General features: G+C 48.9%; 1 protein-coding gene across 14 annotated transcripts in view; it reads right to left on the minus strand.

Annotated features, from left to right (window-relative positions):
* The window catches only part of OTOF (otoferlin), a 115,928-nt gene that overhangs the window by 28,835 nt on the left and 67,418 nt on the right, over positions 1 to 19,675 (minus strand). For all 14 annotated transcript variants that reach the window (XM_037392729.1, XM_037392728.1, XM_037392726.1 and 11 more), the window contains 14 exons: positions 17,409 to 17,482; positions 14,278 to 14,404; positions 13,677 to 13,731; positions 11,447 to 11,578; positions 10,891 to 10,953; positions 9,929 to 10,013; positions 8,601 to 8,760; positions 7,196 to 7,382; positions 6,675 to 6,861; positions 5,759 to 5,982; positions 4,615 to 4,723; positions 3,942 to 4,125; positions 1,019 to 1,139; positions 268 to 368 (listed from right to left, as the gene is read on the minus strand). In XM_037392729.1, the coding sequence (XP_037248626.1) occupies positions 268 to 368; positions 1,019 to 1,139; positions 3,942 to 4,125; positions 4,615 to 4,723; positions 5,759 to 5,982; positions 6,675 to 6,861; positions 7,196 to 7,382; positions 8,601 to 8,760; positions 9,929 to 10,013; positions 10,891 to 10,953; positions 11,447 to 11,578; positions 13,677 to 13,731; positions 14,278 to 14,404; positions 17,409 to 17,482 (1,809 nt within the window). The remainder of the gene's footprint in view (positions 1 to 267; positions 369 to 1,018; positions 1,140 to 3,941; positions 4,126 to 4,614; positions 4,724 to 5,758; positions 5,983 to 6,674; positions 6,862 to 7,195; positions 7,383 to 8,600; positions 8,761 to 9,928; positions 10,014 to 10,890; positions 10,954 to 11,446; positions 11,579 to 13,676; positions 13,732 to 14,277; positions 14,405 to 17,408; positions 17,483 to 19,675) is intronic.

Here is a 19,675-nt window from a genome sequence, read left to right on the forward strand (position 1 = left end):
AGCAGGTGCCAATCAGGTACCAGCCCATGGAGGCCACAGGACTGAGACTTCCACCGCTGGTTTGGGGTCTTTGGGGTGCAGATGTAAGCACCCCTTCACCTATGCTGCAAACCAGAAGGTGGTTGATATGGCATTGTGTCAATGCGGTGAAATGCTTGCCTGTCATCCAGAGGGTAAGGCAGGGTGAGCTCACCCTTGTAACCTTGCCTATAGCCCCACAGTGAGCAAGGATCTGCAGTGTGCCACCTTTGCCCATCTTTTACTCACAAGCACCCACTGCTCAGCTCCTCCAGGACCCCTCGGAGCCGGCGCTCCGGATGCGGCTTCTCCGTCTTGATCATTTCTTGCACGTCATTGAGCCCTTCCTCCTGCAGCATCAATGGGGGAAGCAGTGAGGGGCAGGGGGGCCAGGGCAGAACCCTACTGTGGGGCAAGGTCCCCCTGACGTCCAACCCCCACGCAGAGCTGTCCTTTGGGGGCTGGGTGAGAAACATCTGCCGGCCTCAGGGCTCAAGTCTGGCACACATTTGGCTGCAGGGACCTGGCTCTGGGTGATGGAAATGGCTCCACCACTCTCCAGGAGACTAGTTGGCCAAGGTCCACACTGTGTTGGCTGGACCTGCCAGGCTCTCCCTTCACAGATGCTGCTGTGAGCCAGCCGATGTGGAGCTGTCACAAAGGCTTCTTGGGAGTTAGCTGAGACTATTAAGGAGTCTCTGCCACACAAGTGGTTCACCCCTACAGTCCAGGGGGACAAAGCCTCCCCACCCCAGCTCCCTTTGGTGGGGACACATGCGTCTGACCCACAGAAAATTCAGTGAGCTCCTAGGATTTGGACATTCAAATTGTGGAGCATTTAGCACTGGGAAACTTCCCCCTTTCTGGCACAAGTTTGTTAGTGGGCCCTTGCACTGGTTGTCCCTGCTTTATGAGAAGCTGCAGAGATGCACAGCGAGCCTGGATGTGCCTCAGGCCAGTCCCATGCCCCAAGATGTCTCCCTCCCCAGCACGTCCTGACCAGCTTGTCTGCAATCTTGTCCATGATGTTGGCATTATACAATCGGCGGCGCTGGTCCTGCCACCAGCTCTTGATATAGATGCAGGGCTTCTTCTCAAAGTACGGCAGGTGGAAGTAGTTCCTGCAAGGAGGCAGAAGAGATGCTCCATGGTGGTAATGCTCCCAGACAGGAACAGTCCCTGTCCCACCACCTCTCCAAGGGAGGCAATGCTGTGATGGGGGCGGTGGAGGGGGGGGGCGGTTTACAGGAGGTCAGGCATGGGAGAGAGGGAGCTGAAGGTGAATTTCACCCTGAAAAACAAAGGCTCCCCCTCTCCTAGCATCCTTCCCAACACCAGAGCCAGGGTGGATGGGTGCAGTGCCCAGGGATCGCAAATTTACCATCTCAGACCTGGTGACTCAAAGAGAAACGGCCTCACCCATAGTCCAGCAAAGAGCAAATGTCTCCAGCGTGGCAGCAACGTGGGCAAGGGCACAAAGGAAACCAAACCATTAACACCCTTTTCTGAATGCTGGTGAGCATCTCCCAGTCTCCTGGCCTTTATGGCAGGCAGAGGTCTCTGTCTTTTTTTTTCTAGGTTTCCACTTGCTGGTGGGATGGAGTGGTAATAGAATCACAGAATGGGTTGAGTGGGAAGGGACCTTGAAGATCATCCTGTTCCAACCCCCCTGCCATGGGCAGGGACACTTTCCACTAGACCAGGTTGCTCAAAGCCACATCCAGTCTGGCCTTGAAATAGTTGTGGTACAGTTAAAGGAAGGATGAGGCTGAAGAACAGGTTCATGCTTCTTGGATGCCTGATCACTGGCCATGAGCTGAGATCCACCCAGTGTAAAGCCACTGCAGATCCTGCTACACCTTAATTAAAAAGCAGATTCAGCTCATCCTTTGGAACCATCGGGGTGTTTCCAGCCAGGAGATGTCAGCAGAGCCCCACAGTTGAACATGAGGCTCCCAGCACCCAGGGGCTGGAGACATCTGGGTAAAGAGCAGGAGAGACAGAGCCCAGGGGACAGGCTCAAACACCATCAGTGCTCCTTATCTCCATGTGGCATTCACCTTGACAAGGAGCTGGTAAACAAGTGAGGGAACTCCAGGGGGACATTTTTCTCCAGAGTGCAAATACCCTCGCTTCAGTGTGGTTTGTTTCATTTCCCAATTGAATTAAGTCAGTTAATTCTATTAACATCCATCTATTAGTATAACACAGTTAAGACCCACTTAAAGCATATCTCATCAGGTTAAATCCAATTAGCTTTCCTTAGTACTAGTCCTTTGTATTCAAATCCAGGCTGTGACTGAAGCCCAGCCGCCATCTCAAGACACATGTGCTGATCCTGTTCAGTTTGGGGCTTTCTGATCCAGCTGCTTGGGGTGGAAAGCACCCACCAGATTCATACTTGCAGCTGTCTGAATCTTGCCTGTATTTTAGGGTGACTGCGACCTGCACATCACAAAGCAATTCATAAAGCAGACAAAAAAAAATGCCGGAATTTTATAGCTGGAGAAACAGAGGCAGAGAAAACAGAAGCGATTTGTTCACTGACAGACCCAGGGTAGGACCCAGTTTCCCAAGTTCTGGTTCTGTTAAACACTGGAGTGTGGCTGCCCACGACTGTAAGCAATGGTGACAGACAGACCAGCCAAGAGTGATGCTGCAAACCAGGGAAAGTGAGAGGATGTAACGTCTTTTACCCCAACCTCCTGCCTAACATACTCTCAAGAATTTTTTCCAGCAGTTTTTACATCCTCTCCTGTGTGTCAGTGACCTTACCAAGCTTTTAAGATCCCAAGTGATGAAATAATGCACCTCCTTGTCTCAGCACAAATTACCCCACTTCTGAAATCTAGCCTCATCTCTAGATGGAGCTTTCCCTTCCTCCACATGGTGCTCACGACGTCTTGTCGGTTCCTAATTCTGTTTCCAAAGCCAAATGGATTAAAGTTAGGCAGCTCGTGATGTTTTGTATGTTGGGCAGCTAGAGAGAGAGCAGGAGCAAAGCCCTGACTTCTCCTTCCCGATGTGCAATACTGGGTTGTGCCACCAAGCATGGCAGCAATCCTAAGGATCTCCTTATAGACTTGTCTCCAAAATGTATGAAACTTAAACATACAGAAGTTAATCTGTTTTTTCCAGTGCTCACCAACGATTTTTTTTAATCCACTGGTTAACTTCATCCCTATTTGCCATAGGGCAAGAGCACTAAAGTTATCACATAGCCTTGAGTTTCGGGTGCAAATCTGGCCAGGTGGATTGAAGGATGTCTTTTGCAGGGTAGCTTGAGAGGTGAATCCAACCATTATTGGACATTGGAGAACCCACAAGAATTCTCAGAACTGTAGGGAATGGTGTGTGCGTGAGTCAGACGGCAGACTGGAGTATCTAAGACAACTACCTACATGTGTGTAGTGGAATGAAGCTGGGTTAATTAGCATTGATAATATACAACTGTGGGTTGGCTTCGGGGGTGGTGGGTTGGCCGATGTAGGTAAGGTGCAGGTGTGGCTGGTTAAGTTAAGTGGTTGAGACCCAATGAAGAGAGAGCAGCCAAGGAAGAAGTGAGAGGAGAGAGAACACATGCCCTGGAGGAGGTGGGATGAGGAGAAGGTAGCAGAGGGACTGTAGGAAGAGTATGCTGGTATGAGGTGGTGAAAGACCTTGTTGCAGCTTGATAGTTTTGAGAGTGCTGCGACACACCTGGTATCTAATCTCCCTTTACATGGAGATCTCATCCCTGCTGCTGTTCCCAGATCTGCTGGGCTGAATGAACCCAGGCCCCACGACAGCACTGACTGCAGCTCTGCAGATAGTGGTGGGAGCTCAGACACCCAGAGCCGTATGGCAACACGTACAGACCATGTCTGAATTGAGAGCCACATCTCTGCCCAGAGGCACTTCAGTGGCCAGGCAGTCATGCTTACCTGTCTGTGACCAAGGGCTTCACAGGTTGAGATGAAGAAACAGACACCAGCTCTCCATCCTCATCACCTTCATCCTCACTTGAGTTCTGGAGCAGCTCAGACTCCTCCTCGTCCCCATTCCGTCCCTCTTTCTTCCTCTGTAGGATGGGTTTGGTCATACCATCGATCTGGTTCCCATAGTTACCTCAAGGCAAAAAAGGTGAAATAAATTCACAGGGCTGTAACTCCAACAGGGCTCGATCTCTTGGCTTTAATTCAGGTTGGGGAAAAGTTTTCTCTGCAGGAACCATGGGGGGCAGTGGAGTTCAACTCTCTGAAACCATGCCCAGGAACCATAAATGAGTGATGGGTGCCTGTCTCCTGCTCACATCCCCTCTTGAGCTAGTAGGAAGACACTCCCTCCCTTTGGTGGTCAGCCTTGGGAGGCACGAAGCCAGGGTGAGAGAGGGAGCAGCTCCACAGGCCACAGCACAGCATGAACACAATAGATGATTTGGGGCCCCACATGGCTTGTGCCAGGAGAGTAGCCATCACCTTCTCCCTAAACTGAGCGCCCTTTGTGCTCTAGCATGTGTTGGTATGGAAAAAGGGGAAGAAATCCTGCTCTCAGCCATGGATCCTGCATTCCCCACCAGGCATGCTTCAAAACCACCCTCCCCAAAAAACAACCAACCTATTGTGACCTCGAAGTTGATGGGTTTGTCACCAATCTTCCTGTCGATCATGGTAGCTTCTAGGAAGGCTCCAAAGAGAAAGAACTCCTCCATCTTCCCAGTGCAGTTCTGCAGGAGAAATCATGGGGACCAGGGCTGAGGTCATCTGGAGGGACACCTGGCAGGGCAGGTCCCCTTGGGCAGAAGGGTGCATCACCTAGCACCTCTGAGCACCCTCATGGGCAAAGATGAGGTGCCACTGCTCAGGCTTTCAAGAGGACCATGAGAGTTCCTCTTCCCCAGACTGAGCCATCTCCAGGCTCACTGCAGAGAGAGTTTAATTAAAAGATTTTGCCCTAATTTTTAAATGGGTTGAGATCAGTCATCCCTTGCACATAAGGGACTGTCTAAGGGACATTGAGGAATACTCACAAATTGAATTAATCAAATTACACTGAATCATCTGCCTGGATGCTCTTTCAGAACTGGAATAGCTTTATTTCCAGGTGGTTTTGTTTCCCCTTAAGCTGAATTAAGGCCACTTTACTTCTGCAGGAGAGTTTTCACACGGTCACACTGCCGTCAGACTTCTCCATTTCTACTCTACACCCTTGGCTCATAGAGGTTGACATATGTAGGCACCCCCAGCTACGACAAGCCTGGATGTGTCTTTTCATGCAGAGCACAGGCAGCAGCCTTGCAGGCTCTACATGTCAAGACTAAAGCTGTGGGGCTTCTCTTGTCGGGAAACAGCCCTTCAATTTCTCTGACCAGTTCCATCCTGCCAGAATTGGTTGGGAAATATATTAGTCTTGTCTTCTCTTTGAAACCCATCATCAGGACAAGAGTGAGACATCTGGCATTAGGAGATGTCTCTCTTCTCTCTTTGTCCTGTCTAAATCCCAAATGGAGAAACATCTCAAAATCTAGGATCCTCCTTCACTCAGATACTCCTTCTGCCCAGCATTCCTAAGAGAGGTAAGCATTTGAATGACTGTAAAACCTGAATTCCTTATCAGATTTGCTTTTATTGTGCTGGAGGATCCAAAACTCTTAAGAAAACACTAAACAAAATCCTTGGTTTGTGAGACCAAATATAAAAACTCCAAGAGGCCTGAGACCCAAGACTCACCACCGGCAGCTGTAGGGTTAGGGGCGACTTACATCAGCAACTGATGGGGCCTGCTCAACTTGCACCTCAGTGGAGCTGTTGATCTCTGGGTTGGTGGTGTCCAAGATCTCCACAGCAAGACTCAACAAAAGCCTGGCCCGGAAGGAGACGCCTTCACCCAGACCCTCATTCAGCTCTTGGTGCTCATCCATCAGGGTGTAGTTCCGAGTGGAGCCGTACATGTTCACCCACGCGGGGCCAAAGGTGGGCAGAAAGCCTGCAGCAGACCAAATATGCATGTAGGGAAGGGGACGTCCAAGAAGGAAGGCAACTCTTTGCCTCAGGGTACAAACTCACTTATGGATTAACATCACTTTCCTGGTCTGTACAAGTTGATGCAGGCTTGAATATGCACACGTGTGTGCATGAGAATGCATGCTTGCAACCATACATGGAGACCATTTTGCAGTGAAGGCAGCAATGGGGACTGTGCAGTGCACCAGTGAGTCAGAGGTGCAAAGACAGAGGTTTGTTGCCCACTGGGCAAGTCACCCAATGTGAGTCAAGAAAAAGGAACATCCTATTAATCCCCTTTCTAGAGCCATCCTTGGTTTCACATCGGTCCTGCCTATGTGTGCTGGTGTGTTCATGTGTGCGTGAATGGGGGAGCCTGTCAGACATTCATCCATTCATAGCAATTATTTGAAACAGCAAATTGTTCTTGGGTGTCCTTGCTTTCAGGTATTAGATTGCAGTCTTGTGATTGGGCTTGGTTTCAAAGAGTGTGTGTCCAGTGACCTCAGAAGACCACTGCAAGAGAACCAAGGTCTTTCCAGCCAGGCACCAAGAAGCAGCTGTCTCCAGGGGTGGGGGAAGGAGCCTAGGCCACTGTGCTAACTCTCTGCTAAAGGGATGTCTCTCTACCTTAGTAGAGTAGGTAGCTCAGCCTGCTCCCCACCTTAGCTTTACCTTTGTCTCCTTCATTAGAGATCTTCCGCAGATCAATGAAATGGGTACCAATGGCCACATCATTGACTTTGTCTGAGTCTCGGATCTGGACCTTTATCCGCTTGCACAACGGGGGGAACATTTCTGTGAAGATTATTTGCTCATTCCAGAGAGGCTCATAGCTGCTTTTTTGTACGGATGTCTTCCCCTGCCAAGTGAGAGGAGACAGATGTTAGACAAGGGTTTGAGCTCCCAAGCCATCCCTCACAATGTGAACTGCTTCCTTGCTAATCACCACTGAAACATGCATTCTGCCTGGCCACTCTCCTCTCCCAAGTAACAAGCTCCTTTCCTCAGCTGAAGAGTGCTGCAAACCCATCACAATCTGCACAAGAGAGGGGAAACATAGCAAACAAGGTGGCTTTGCCATGCATCTCAGCACCTACATGCCAGGAAAACTAAGATCAGGCCTCCTGTACAATGGCTGGTCCTGCTCACGTTACCTCCCAGGGTCACCCTGGTACCACGCACAGCTTGCTCACCTTCTGCCCTGCAAAGACCACCTGCACATAGGGGTCTACCAAGTCCTTGTTGTCCCCAATGAAAGCCTTCTTCACATTGGCCATGATGCTGGTGTTCATACGGGGCAGTCCCTCTGCTCGATAGATCTTGACGTAGAAACGAGCCCATTGCCTCTCCGCAGGAACCCCGTCTGGGAGGAGGAGGTTCCTGCAAAGTCAACAGATAGGTGGGAAACAGCTGCTGGGGTCGGCAGGTTTGTCAGGAGAGGCTTACCAAAGAGGGAGAAGCTCCCCACTTTCTGAGCACAGGCTCTGTGGAGGAGGAAAGATGACCATTTCCACAGCCATATGTTTTATTGCTGTTCTGTTTCTGCCCATCTTCCTGTTTTGGGATGTGGAGTGATGGTTTTGTAAGGAAAATCTTAGAGAAGCCCCTTGAGGTGCCTCTGGGCATTCCACAGAAGGAACATAATTATTGTCAGTGGAGTCTAGAAGACAATTAAACTCAGCCTAATTTAGACATCTAAAGCAGGCCAGATGAACGGGATGTTAGAAGAGCCTTTTTTCTTTATCAGGGTACAAGGGGAGCTGAGGTGATTATTTTGGGGGGAGAACTGAACTCCGTTAAATTGTTTTCCTCATTGTATGTGGCTTTCCCTTTCTGGAGGAAGAAATGGGAGCCATGTGGGACGCTGTGAACAAAACAATTTCTAGAGGAACTGCTGGACTTGTCCATGAAAAAGTGGGATAATATCACCAGTACAGCATGGAACGATGGCCCAAAATATTTCAGGTGGTGCCTCAAGCCCCCTGGTCGCCAAAAAGTCAATAGACCTGCACTGGTATTTTGCTACCAGTCTGGGTTTCTGACCATGTGGCAAGAGGCTGAGGGGTAGATTTGAAAGCCCATGGTTGCACTCAGAGATATTTAATTAGCCTGAAATGCTTTGGGGCTGAAACCTTTTAGATGCTCTGGGGAACCAAAGAGTCCTGCCCACGCAAGCAGCCTGACCACCCTGCTCTGCCCTGGCAGTGGGTGATGAGACCCCATCCCATCCCATCTTGCCCACCCAAGCACCAACAGGAGCATTAGGTAAACAGGGGGGACATCAAATTGGTTGACATCAGGCTGGTGTTGGTTGTTGGTATAGAGAGCTCAACAATCAGGAGATAGTCTGACCTAACAGAAATGACTTGTCTCTACTTGATATGACCTGGGTTCACACCAGTAATCTGCCATGTGTTCTCTCTCTGAAAAACAACTTATGGGTCCCCCTGGTTTCATTGCACAAGGTAGGTACGTGTACTAGAGGGGCTGTCAGCCTGATGTATAGGGATGCTGTCCTCATTGTAGATTTCAAGGTAAAGAGACATGAAAAGTCATTCCCAAGAAAGTTTGTCTGAAGCTGGTTCTGCAGATCCTTACCCTTCAATATCCTCCTCCTCCGTCTCATTGGATTTGTGTGGAGTCTTGATGTTGTCTCCTTTCCCTACGACAGCGATGTCACACTTCAGGTAACCTTTCAGCCCGGCAGTGAGATCCTCAGGGTCAGAAAGGATGGCCCATTTGTGGTAGAACTGGTGCTCTGGAAGCCAGGGGACAAGACAGTCATTTATCAGAATGAGACACAGCAATAACCATGAAGACTGGAAACATCCTTCTACTCAAGTGGGAGGACTTACACATACAAGAAACATCTTCAGGCATGAGGAATTCAGACAGAAACCTCTGAAAAATTCATTAGGAAGATGTGTCTCATGTTGAAGACTAGAGAAGCAATGGGATAAATTGTCTGAAAGTGGGTGGAGTCTCCATCACTGGAGGTCACCAACCCTGGAGGTATTTAAAAGTTACGTAGACGTGGCACTTAGGGGCATGGCTTAGTGGTGGGCTTGGCAGTGCTGGGTTAATAGTTGGACTTGATTGTAAAGGTCTTTTCCAACCCAAATAATTCTATGATTCTAAGTCTTTAAGGTCTCAGGTGCCTTTTGGATGGTGTTAGAAAGATTTCATCCTGCTTGGAGCAGGGAACCAGACTAGATGCTCCCTTAAGGTCCCCCTCATCATCTGCTGACCCCCCTCAGGTGCAGACTCTGGAGGCTTCATTCACATCTTAGCTCTCAGGCTTATTTATAGAGGCAGAATGTTGCACTAGGTGTGACGTGGGAGCACAGGAAAAAAGCACCTTGAGGTGATTTTGGGGGTATCTCTTCTGAAGGGGTGTTGTGTGTGCAGCTCTAGCATAGGGTGAGCACCAGGCCCTCAAATGGGCATTGCTATTCTGTTTATCATCAGTGATCAACATGACAGCAGCACTGATCAACCTCTCTCTCTTTTACGTTGCACACCAGACATCTTCCTTTCTTGGTTCAAACGCCAACCACAGAGGACAAGGTCCAGCCCATGAGCTTCAGCTATCTGGAAGGTTGGTATCTTGCCTGAGCAAGTCACCTTGGGCTTCTTTCCTCAGGTGGTCAGTGGACAGACAGCAGCACACCCAGAGAGCATCTCAGCCTCTGGCTGTAGCACCTTATCTCAGGATGGGATGTACAACTTTCCCTGAAGCTGCTGAGTGTGGTCTCTCCTGACTGCAGTGGGAGCCCAGGTGACTTGCTTATGTCCAGGATACTACCATTAAGTTAGATAAGCATCACCCATGGAACCTAGCACCCACCTGGCTACTTGGCAAGGATATTTGTCCAGTGGTGCAGGTCCTATGCACACAGGACTAGTTGCAAACAGCATTTACGTACCAGGTTGGGTATAAACGGTTCCAACATCCATCTTGAAGGAGCCTACCAAAGTCCCACTGCGCAAGAGGTTTTTTGAATGGATCACCTGGAAATGGAGAGGGGAAAACCAGTCAGACTTTTTTCCAAGCCCTGAGAGCCAAAAGGCTCTTTCCAGAGATGTTCAGTGTCAGATGGGAAAAGAGCTGATGCATTTTCCATGGTCTGTGCAGGACCTTGGTCTGTATAAGGACACTAACAGCCACAGTGGAGCTGGCAGTTCTTGCTTAGTAGTACTGCAAGCAAGTGTATACTTGGATTGAATACAAATAACCGCAAAGAAATTGCTTTGAAGAAAGATGCAGTCTTCCAGCCACTATGGCAACAAGCACTGGGATGTTCACCTGAAGGAAGGGTCTTTAGGATGCTGGAAATCTATGGTCTAATTCCCTTTGTGGGAGTAATTGTACAGCTGGTCTGCACATAGGATGGATATGGATACTCCTAATTAGCATGCTTTGGTCAGTGAATTGGCAAATCTTGTTCATCACCCTCCTCCATGGCTACAGGGAGGCCTGCAGCCCCTGCTTTGCTCTCAGCATCTGCAGTCCTCAGTTTCCACAATAGCTTTGCCAGTCTTGTACCCCAGGAAACCCTCTGGCAGGCTCGAGGAGGTCTGTCCTCCTCGCCAAGCCTAAACACATCCCAAGACAGGTTCAGTTCTGCCTGGCTCTGAAATATCAGAGATCATCCATGGAGGGAGAGAGTGAGTGCAGGAGTGGAGCTGTGTCGACCCAGCAATGAAGGTCAGCAACAGCAAGAGGGACTGAGCATCTGCAAAAGAGGTGAGGCTCGTAGGACTGAACACCTTGGCTTCTGTTGGGGTCTCACATCAAGGGCCTTAAATCCATCCCCAGTGCATACATAAAACAGGTTGGTTTCTCCCAAAGCCCCACAAAAAGGACAACGCAACCATGCTCACTTACAGACAGCTTGATGATCTTGTCGAACATGACATCTGGGGGGACGTGGAAATCGAAGACGAAGTACTGAAAGGGAAGGAGCAGTTGTGAAAGCAGGAGAGCTGGGGTGGCCTCCTTTTGGATTGAGAGAGTTTGAATTTGGATTTTTATTTTTTCGATTGAAGAGACAGTGCACAGTCCAGCTGGAGAAGCTGTGACTGCCTGGAGGAACATCCTGCAGCACATGTCACAGCAGGGATGCACCCATGTGAGCCCCAACACTGACAGCCTCTGCAGTCTGGGGAACTAGAAGGAAGCACTGACCTCTTAGAAAAACGAAGACGACCTTAGCACAGATCAAGTAAGTGTACTTTTTACCATTTTTGCAAAATACCAGAGGGCAAAGGCTTCACTTTTCCTTCTGCGTGGTTTGAGATTTCATCTTATTCCAACAAGAGGTGACAGAAGAAAAAAAAAAAGGAAAAAACCCAAAGTGACAAGAAACTACATTTAATTGACTAACAGCAATGAAGACCCTGAGGAGCAGGTAGCTGTGAGCGTCACCAGAGGACAGACCCACCTCATTGTAGTAAGGGCAATTGGTTGATTCTTTCATGGACGTGTATTTCTTTTCCTCTCCAACCTCCACGCAGACCATGGGGTCCATGTTGAGCCCAACAAGCTGCCGGGCCTCGATGATAGTGATGCTGACCTGGGGAGAGGGATTTGCACACCTTCACCTCCTGAGAGCAGCATCAGATGCCACTCATTGCCTTAACCCCTGTCTTCCCAAATCTTGGGGAAAAACAGAAGTTTGTCATTCACAACTCAATCCACTTTGTGACATTAAATTAACATTACGTATTTAGATCATATATAAATTCCCTCCTTGCAATATTAAATTTCTATTAGGAATTCCTGCTCAGATAATACCTAAATTTCTTAACTTAAAGAAAAACGTAGGTGTAATTCTGTGTAGGTAAAAAATCTTTTCAGTTCCCAGTAGCCATTTTTCTAGCGTCATTTCTTTAAAATCTATCCCAAGTTGGTGGTAGGACAGGTAACCTCCAGGTTTCAAAGCACAGTGAATTTGGGGTTCCTTTAAAAAATTTTTAAAATAATGTGAACTCTCAGTCCTGGCTACCTTGAAGCCCAACATATGAGTTAATTTACACATGCTTTCTCTAGCTATCATTAATTACTTTTGTACTTGAAGTCAGGTTTACCTTAGAAATCCATTAAAAATTAAACTATTATATTTATGAGTAAATTCGGGGAAATTTCATTTTGGTAACATATTAAGAGACTTGACTTTCAATCAGATTTCTTTAAAAAAGGTTCAGATTCTAGCAAAAAAAAAACCAACCCAAAAACCAAAAACATCAAACAAACAGAAAAACCCACCAAACCACCAGAAGTTGCTGGGATGCTGTGATAATTTAAGCTGAAATATTCTCTTCTAAAGTACTCCTAAAAGGCAGCTGAGGAAGGGGGCAAGGCTGCCTGGCATTTACTTAGCACAGGGGGGCCGAGGTGCAGACACCGCCGCCAAGCCCATGGCCAGCAGCGCAGCAGCTCACGCAACCTGGCTCGGGCTCGCTCTTCACATACAGCACAGAAAAGTGTGCAGAGACATCCCAAACGTCTTCTGAGGAGTCATCTCTGCACCCAGACCCTCCCTCCACCCCTGCCCCAACCCACGCCAGCTCCTGGAGGTGGCTTGGCTGGGCACCATCCTTCATTAACACTGTGTCCCTCCCTCCATCCCCTCTGCTGCCACAGGCCGAGGTTTCCCAGGGATGTGGTCTGGAAGATAAAGCCCTTTCCTCTTTAATTCTCAGATGTCCCACAGAAGCCAGTTGTCAAAGGAAAACAGATGTAGGGAGGTCAGCCAGGCATGTGCCTTGTTCACGAACCAGCCTAGAACTGCAGATCCCATTATTACTCCAGAAATTAGCCATTCCCCATGAACACCAACCTTGTCATCCTCCTGTTTGCAGTAGCCAAATAACTGGACCTCGTGTTCCTTCTGCCTCTTGGATTTCATTTGTTTTGCACCTTCCCCCTTGTCTTTATGTTCTTTATGTTCCCCTCTCCTGAACCAAGCGCACTCATTCCCTGTAAGCCTCAAAATTTGATCTGCAGTGTATGCTGCAAGTGTTCTGTAATAAATCTCTAACAGAAATCACTATTTGCACTGTTCCAAGATATCCCCAGGAACATGTTGCTGTGCTGAGGAGAGAGGACATAAAAGCTAAATCGCTGCTGAATCAGCACAACCTTGTGAAAAAGAGACAAGAAGCCAATTTATGAACGACGCTGGCACAAACTAGTAAAAGAAAAGGGAGCAGCACGCATCATCTGAGCCTTGGGAAATGAAATGTGTAATTCTTCTAACGCCAGACAAAGTGGCAGGAACATCACTTGAGCAGGACCACAGCAGCCACGTACCAGACTATTCAAGGAAATGTAGTGAGCAACCTACTGCCAGCCAGCACTCACCCATCTTGAATACTAAGCAGCACACTGGAAGCTCTTAGGAAGTAAGAGCAACATATTGGGGACAGCCTGCGTCAATCACAGATTAATTGGGGCTTTCTGGGCTTCACATGATGGACAGCAAAACCAGTTAATTACTTATTCTTGAGTTTATTGCCTCGACCATTTAAATGCCAGCTCTGGGGAAGTCATGCTTGCCGAGTGCAGCGTGTGGAAACTCAGCACAAATTCACTCCCTGTAAAACTGTCCCCCCATCCCTTGGGTTGTGACCCCTGTGAGCTGAGGTTGGGAACACAACACTGTCACCTACCTGGTAATCCATTGGTCTCCCAGCGCTTGGCTCCATTTTGATGTCAGGCTTGGACCTTCGGAGGAGCAGAAGAAACCCTCAGTAAAACCACAGATGGACTCAATCATGGAATCATAGAGGTTGGAAAAGACCTTGTTGATCATCGAGTCCAACCAGCACTGCCAAATCAATCCTTAACCATGTCCCTAAGCACCGCATCTATGTGTTTTTTAAACACCCCCAGGGATGGTGACTCCACCACCTCCCTGGACAGCCTGTTCCAGTGCTGGGCCACCCTTTCAGTGAAGAAATTTTTCCTAATATCCAATCTAAACCTCCCCTGGCAAGTATTGACTTGCTGCAAGCTGTGACACAGCATTGGCAGGGTCACCCCTCGAAGCTCCTGCCATCTTTCAATCTGAGAAATATAAACCCTGAGGGCTATCAAACACCCCTGAACATTGGTGCTCTTTGTAGTCAGTCAGGTATTTCTGAAAAACCCAACAGCCGCATGGGGCGATGTGATTTCCAACATACCCTGTCTCAGGGGACATCTGGTTGTGGGGTGTTTGCCAGCCTGCCCTCATCCCCCAGCTTGCACAAGCTCACATCTGGACCTCACCTCTTATTTGAGACATTGGTGGTGACAGCTGTGACAGAGGCCAAGGAAATGGTGTCCGGTTCCAGTCTGCCTCCCTGCCTGATGGCTTTTTGGTCCAGGTCTTCTGCCTCCAATACAGCAGGTTCATCTGCATAAAGGAGACAAAACAATGTATCTTATTGTTTCCACTCGGTGAATAATTAAAGGCAAAGAGAAAGGTAACCAATACATCCCATCAACCTCACCTGATATACAAAGAACAATGGTCACCGGGTCAGGTCACAGACAACCTGGTCTAGAAAGGGACTAAAAAAAGGTTTGCCTTGCATGACACGTTATTCCGCCTGGGCAGTGTGCCTGTATACGGTTTCATGAAGGCAGAAAGAAAACAAAAAATGACAAATGCCCCAGACTTCAAGGGGTGAAAGAGCGCTTGAGCAAGTGTGGCAGCTCCAGCTACCAGCGGAACAGTTGCAAAGACAACCAGCTGTGTAGCTTTGGGGTAGAGGGGTATGAAAAAACAGGAGAAAAGGGTAATTTTGGGGCCACTCACTCCAAGAAAGACCTTGAGGTGCCGGAGTATGTCCAGAGCCGGGCAGGGGGCTGGGGCAGGGGCTGGGGCACCAGTCTGATGGGGGGGGCTGGGGGGGGTCAGCCTGGAGAGGAGGGGGGTCAGGGGGGACCTGATCGCTCCCTACAGCTGCCTGGGAGGGGGCTGCAGCCAGGGGGGTCGGTCTCTGCTCCCAGGTCACAAGCGACAGGACAAGGGGGAACAGCCTCAGGTTGCACCAGGGCAGGTTTAGGTTGGAGACTGGGAAACATTTCTTCACCGAAAGGGTGTCCAGCACTGGGACAGGCTGCCCAGGGAGGCGGGGGAGGCACCATCCCTGGGGTGTTTAAAAGATGCGCAGATGTGGTGCTCAGGGCCATAGGTTAGTGGTGGGCTTGGCAGTGCTGGGTTAACGGTTGAACCTGATAACCTCAAAGGTCTTTTCCAATGTAAATGATTCTATGATTTTATTTCCCAAGATGAAAAATTGCTGCAGGGAGAGTCAAAACCTCACATCCCACCAGCACTGAGCCACAGCTGCGTTGCCCACCAGTCTACCTTTCTATTGGTAAAAGTTGCTCAGAAACTACTTTCCTTGCACAATCCCTGTGTGTGTCATGCCTGCCCCTCCTGCCTTTGCTCTGGTAAAGAAATGACCACAAAGCAGCAATAATAATTTGTTTTTTCTCTTGGGCCAGAAACACCAGTATAGCTGTTGGATCACTGGCTTGCTTTGCTGGCACAGCAGGGTAGCACCAAATCCACTCACACAGCACAGACACAGCTCCTGGGAAACAGGTTCCCTGTCTCTTTGCTAACCTAAGACATGGAGACTGGCATGTTCCAGGAGACTAGAAATCAGGTCTGGTCTGGTTTTCTGAGATGACATGGGCTAAAGCAAGGGAGATCTAGGATGGGTGTCAGTAAAAGCTTTCCATCAGGATGAAGAGATACACTGCTGCAGGTTGGATGGGAAAAGGGTGTCCTCAACTCAACTGGGAGTTTCTGAGTTTGAGTTAGAACCCCACCAGCTGGGAAGGACCTAAGCAGGTTTGATCCTGCAATGTGCGGGTGGGCAGACAGACTAGCACCCTCCCAGCTTGGTTTTTGGTGATTCAGTGAATCTATTTGATTTTAGCAGGACCAGCAGTCCATACAGAAGGAAAGCAGAGCATGGCACAGAAGGGATGCTGACATGGCCAGCAGGCACGTGGTTCAACACACCCACCCTGTCCCATCACCACCTGGCCAGACTAATGGTAGGAAGCACAGCCAAAACAGCACTGAGGCTGAGGAGGGTGGTGTTAAGAGAGCAGAGCCCTGGTGAGGTGTGTGAAAGCCAGGGGTACCTGGGGAAAGGGGAAGAAGGAGCCCCATGGCCATGGAGCACTGACTACACCATGCAACATAGCAGCTGTGTTGCAACCATTCCCGACCACAGGTAAATCCTGATCTGTAAGGGCACTTCACTACCTGACTGCACACCCTGTTCCTGCCTTTGCATCCCAGCTGCTTTCTCTGTGGTCTTGCATAAAGCTTTAACCATGAGATGAATGCCCAGACACTGGGGAGAGAGAGAGCCCACCCAGGTTTCCATGCCATGCCTTCCCAGTGCCAATGCCTCTACCTACACCGGTGTCCCAGTCCAAATTCCCCTTTTCCTACCCTCAAACCTGGCTGAAGAACAGTGGAGATTTGCCCAGAAACACTATCTAAAGCAACACTTCGCCCTTGCTTGCAAACATGCATTCCTCCATTTCTTTGCTGTTGAAACCCAACCCTTTGGTCTGAATGGAAACAACAACAAATTTCCAACCGCTGCCCCTCTTGTGCATTTCCAGAAAGGCATCTGATTTCAGCGGTGCCGAGCTGGGGGGACAGGCAGCCCTGCAGCAGCTAAGCCCTTCCTCTCATGGTGCTGCTGCATTGTGCACCCAGCAAGGTGCAAGGGCTAAACCCTGCTTTGCACTGTCACATTTGCAAATCAGCCCTTAAATATAAGCCAGGAGCAGCCTGCACAACTCACAGGTGTTGCCACAGGTGGGATATCACAAGGTGGGGGAAGACTGGCCAAGCCTTCAGCAGGAAACTCTTTCTGTCAGTTCCTACTTTCCATTTCCCCATGGAGACCCTCTCTGCAGCTCTCCTCCAAGCATCCAGTGCTCCCTGTCTAATCCCCGAGCTACCAGCTGGCTGTGCCCCATGTGAGTCACTTTGGGGACAGACTTTTTAGCAGGGCCTGTAGCGACAGGACGAGGGGTGATGGCTTTAAACTAAAAGAGGGGAGATGGAGATGAGAGATGAGGAAGAAATTCTTCCCTGTGAGGGCGGCGAGGCACTGGCCCAGGCTGCCCAGAGCAGCTGTGGGTGCCCCATCCCTGGCAGGGCTCAAGGCCAGGCTGGACGGGGCTGGGGGCAGCCTGGGCTGGGGGGAGGGGTCCCTGCCTGTGGCGGAGGGGTGGGACTAGATGGTCTTTAGAGTTCCTCTCCCACCCAAACCATTCTGTGATTCTATGGCATCTCAGGTGCTTTCCTGGGATGTGGAGGACAGCCAAAAAGAAGCCCTGGAGCAGGGAACAACCTCCTCCCAGGAACAACATACCTTGTTTCCGATGGTCATCCTTGGATGGACGCGTCTTGCCAAGCTTCATGGCTGAAAAAACTCCTTTCCCAGCTCTGGAAGAAGAGAGGAAGAAAAAAAAGCCCAAACCCATGTCAATTACTGTATTTTTGTGCTGTTTTCTAGGATGTGGGGGTGGGAACAGGAGGAGCCTTTCACAGCTCAAAAGCAAGAGAGGAAATATCAGCTGAAAGACTGAGCAGGGGCTGCTGCAAAGATGAGACACAGCAGGGTCAAGGTCACAGCTAAATGCACAGCCTTTGAGTCTTGGATCTCTTTTTTTTTTTTTTTTTCCCCCTCAGGGAATGCCTCAATTTGGGATAAAGCACAAGGCTGGAGCACAGCGTTAGCAGCCAAGGAACTCTTGCCCGCAACACGTGCCTCCCATCCCTGCTGCTGCCCGCCACTGCACGACGAATTCTCATCTCTCCCGACTCTTTTTACAATTGCTTCCCAGGGCAGTTACCTAAAGCCATTTACTAAAAATCAAAATGTCCAACCACTTTCCCCATCACCTCACTGTGAAAAATCAATAACCTCTTCGGCTTGACCAGCAGCAAACCTGCGCAGAGCCTAAGGTTTTTCAGCAGCCCATTGCAGCAAGACGGTTTTCACCCTTCCAGCATGGTAAACACCATCACCAGGCTAGTCCCAGCTCTGCACCTGAACTAGACTGGGATCAAATTAACTCAAGGCAGTTTGGGCTGGATTGGCTGATCAAAATAATGGTTTGCAAATTGCTCTAAAAATATTCATTGTTTCAAGGCAAGTTGAAGAAGTTCTAGCTCCAACTGCTTCAGTGGGGCTAGGATCATTACTCCAGCTCCAAAATCAGCCCATGCAACACAAACGCATTGACAGCCTGGACTCCTGTGTTACTTGGCGTTCATTATGGACACCAAATAGACACAAATACAGCATTCTGTAAACGATAGGGTCTCTGCACTGCAGTCTGGATTGCTCTCAAATGCAGGGCTAGCAAATGGGCAGAGACTGTTAATAACAGCCTCGTACATATTTTCAGGAGATGGCTCCACATTATTTGGAGGTAAATCCATGCTGCTGTTGCAAAGAGGTGGGTGGTTCTAAGTTACTCTGGTGTAAGTTATAGAGTCCGGATGTTATGGGGATTTTTAGCCTGAAGATTCAGCTGAAAACCTCAGTAGGAAAAAATCTCCATGGCATCTGTAAAACTGAAACCAGCAAGAAGCACAAGTCAGATTGTGCGATAACCATGTTCTAATATTAAAGAGCAAACAACTGGAGAGAGACTTGAAGGCAAGGGCCTGTGTCTGTCCCAAAAGCAGAAGGTGGTAAAGCTGAAGGGGTATTATTTTTTTACTGGAAAATTCCCATTACCTGAAAGTGTTGCTCTTTGCAGAAACCTTGCAGGTTTGATAGATGTGTTCTTGGTCCAGCTTGGAAGCAAGGGGGAACCTCACCTCCAAACTAGCTGCCAGGGCAGGGGAGCCTGGTCTCAGCTCTGGATGCTACAGGATTGGGATGCGCTGCCCATGAGCCAGGTGACAGCACCAAAACTGCAGGATGACCCAGTCTCAGCTTTGATCACATGTGGCTGGGGCCAAAGGATGAAATTGCATAGGTTTTTTTTTTTCAAGAAGCCTTGGCATTGCAGCCAGCCTGATGCTTTTGTCGTTTTAAATAACTGGAAGTTTGGTTTGCATAGCCAGAGCAAATGAGAAGAAAATTAAAGAGACTAGGAGGATAATGTATTCACCAAGGGAGGGGGAATTCAGTCGGGGCAGAAGGTCAGCATAAGATACAGGAACTACTTATAGCTGAGGTTTAATTGGGACTAAACCAATGCTCGGGCCTCAAGGCAGTCTCTGGTAGCTGTGATTAATCCATGGGATCCTCAGTGAAAGGACAACTTATAGGAGGAGGAAAGATGAGGGCTAGGTTTCCATATCTATAATCACGCCAGAGAACAACTGCCTTGAGGTACTGCAGGGAAAGTAAAACTTCTAAGTTATTTGCAAACTTTTTTTTTTTTTAATTATTTTTTTTTTTTTAATGAGCAAACACTGTAATAACAGCTCAGGCTGTGAAACCCTGCTCTGAGACCACGCTCCACCACTAATTTTCCTCCATAAGGCAACACACCTCCAGGGTCGGTTACATTACATTCTTGTTTACAATTAATTTCTTTAAAATGGAGGGGGAAAACATTAATTCCCACCAGCCCTAGAGCTGGCATCCAGGCAATTTGCTTGCAGATGGTTAGTGAT

Source organism: Falco rusticolus, chromosome 6 (assembly GCF_015220075.1).
Source record: "Falco rusticolus isolate bFalRus1 chromosome 6, bFalRus1.pri, whole genome shotgun sequence".
NCBI lineage: Eukaryota > Metazoa > Chordata > Aves > Falconiformes > Falconidae > Falco > Falco rusticolus.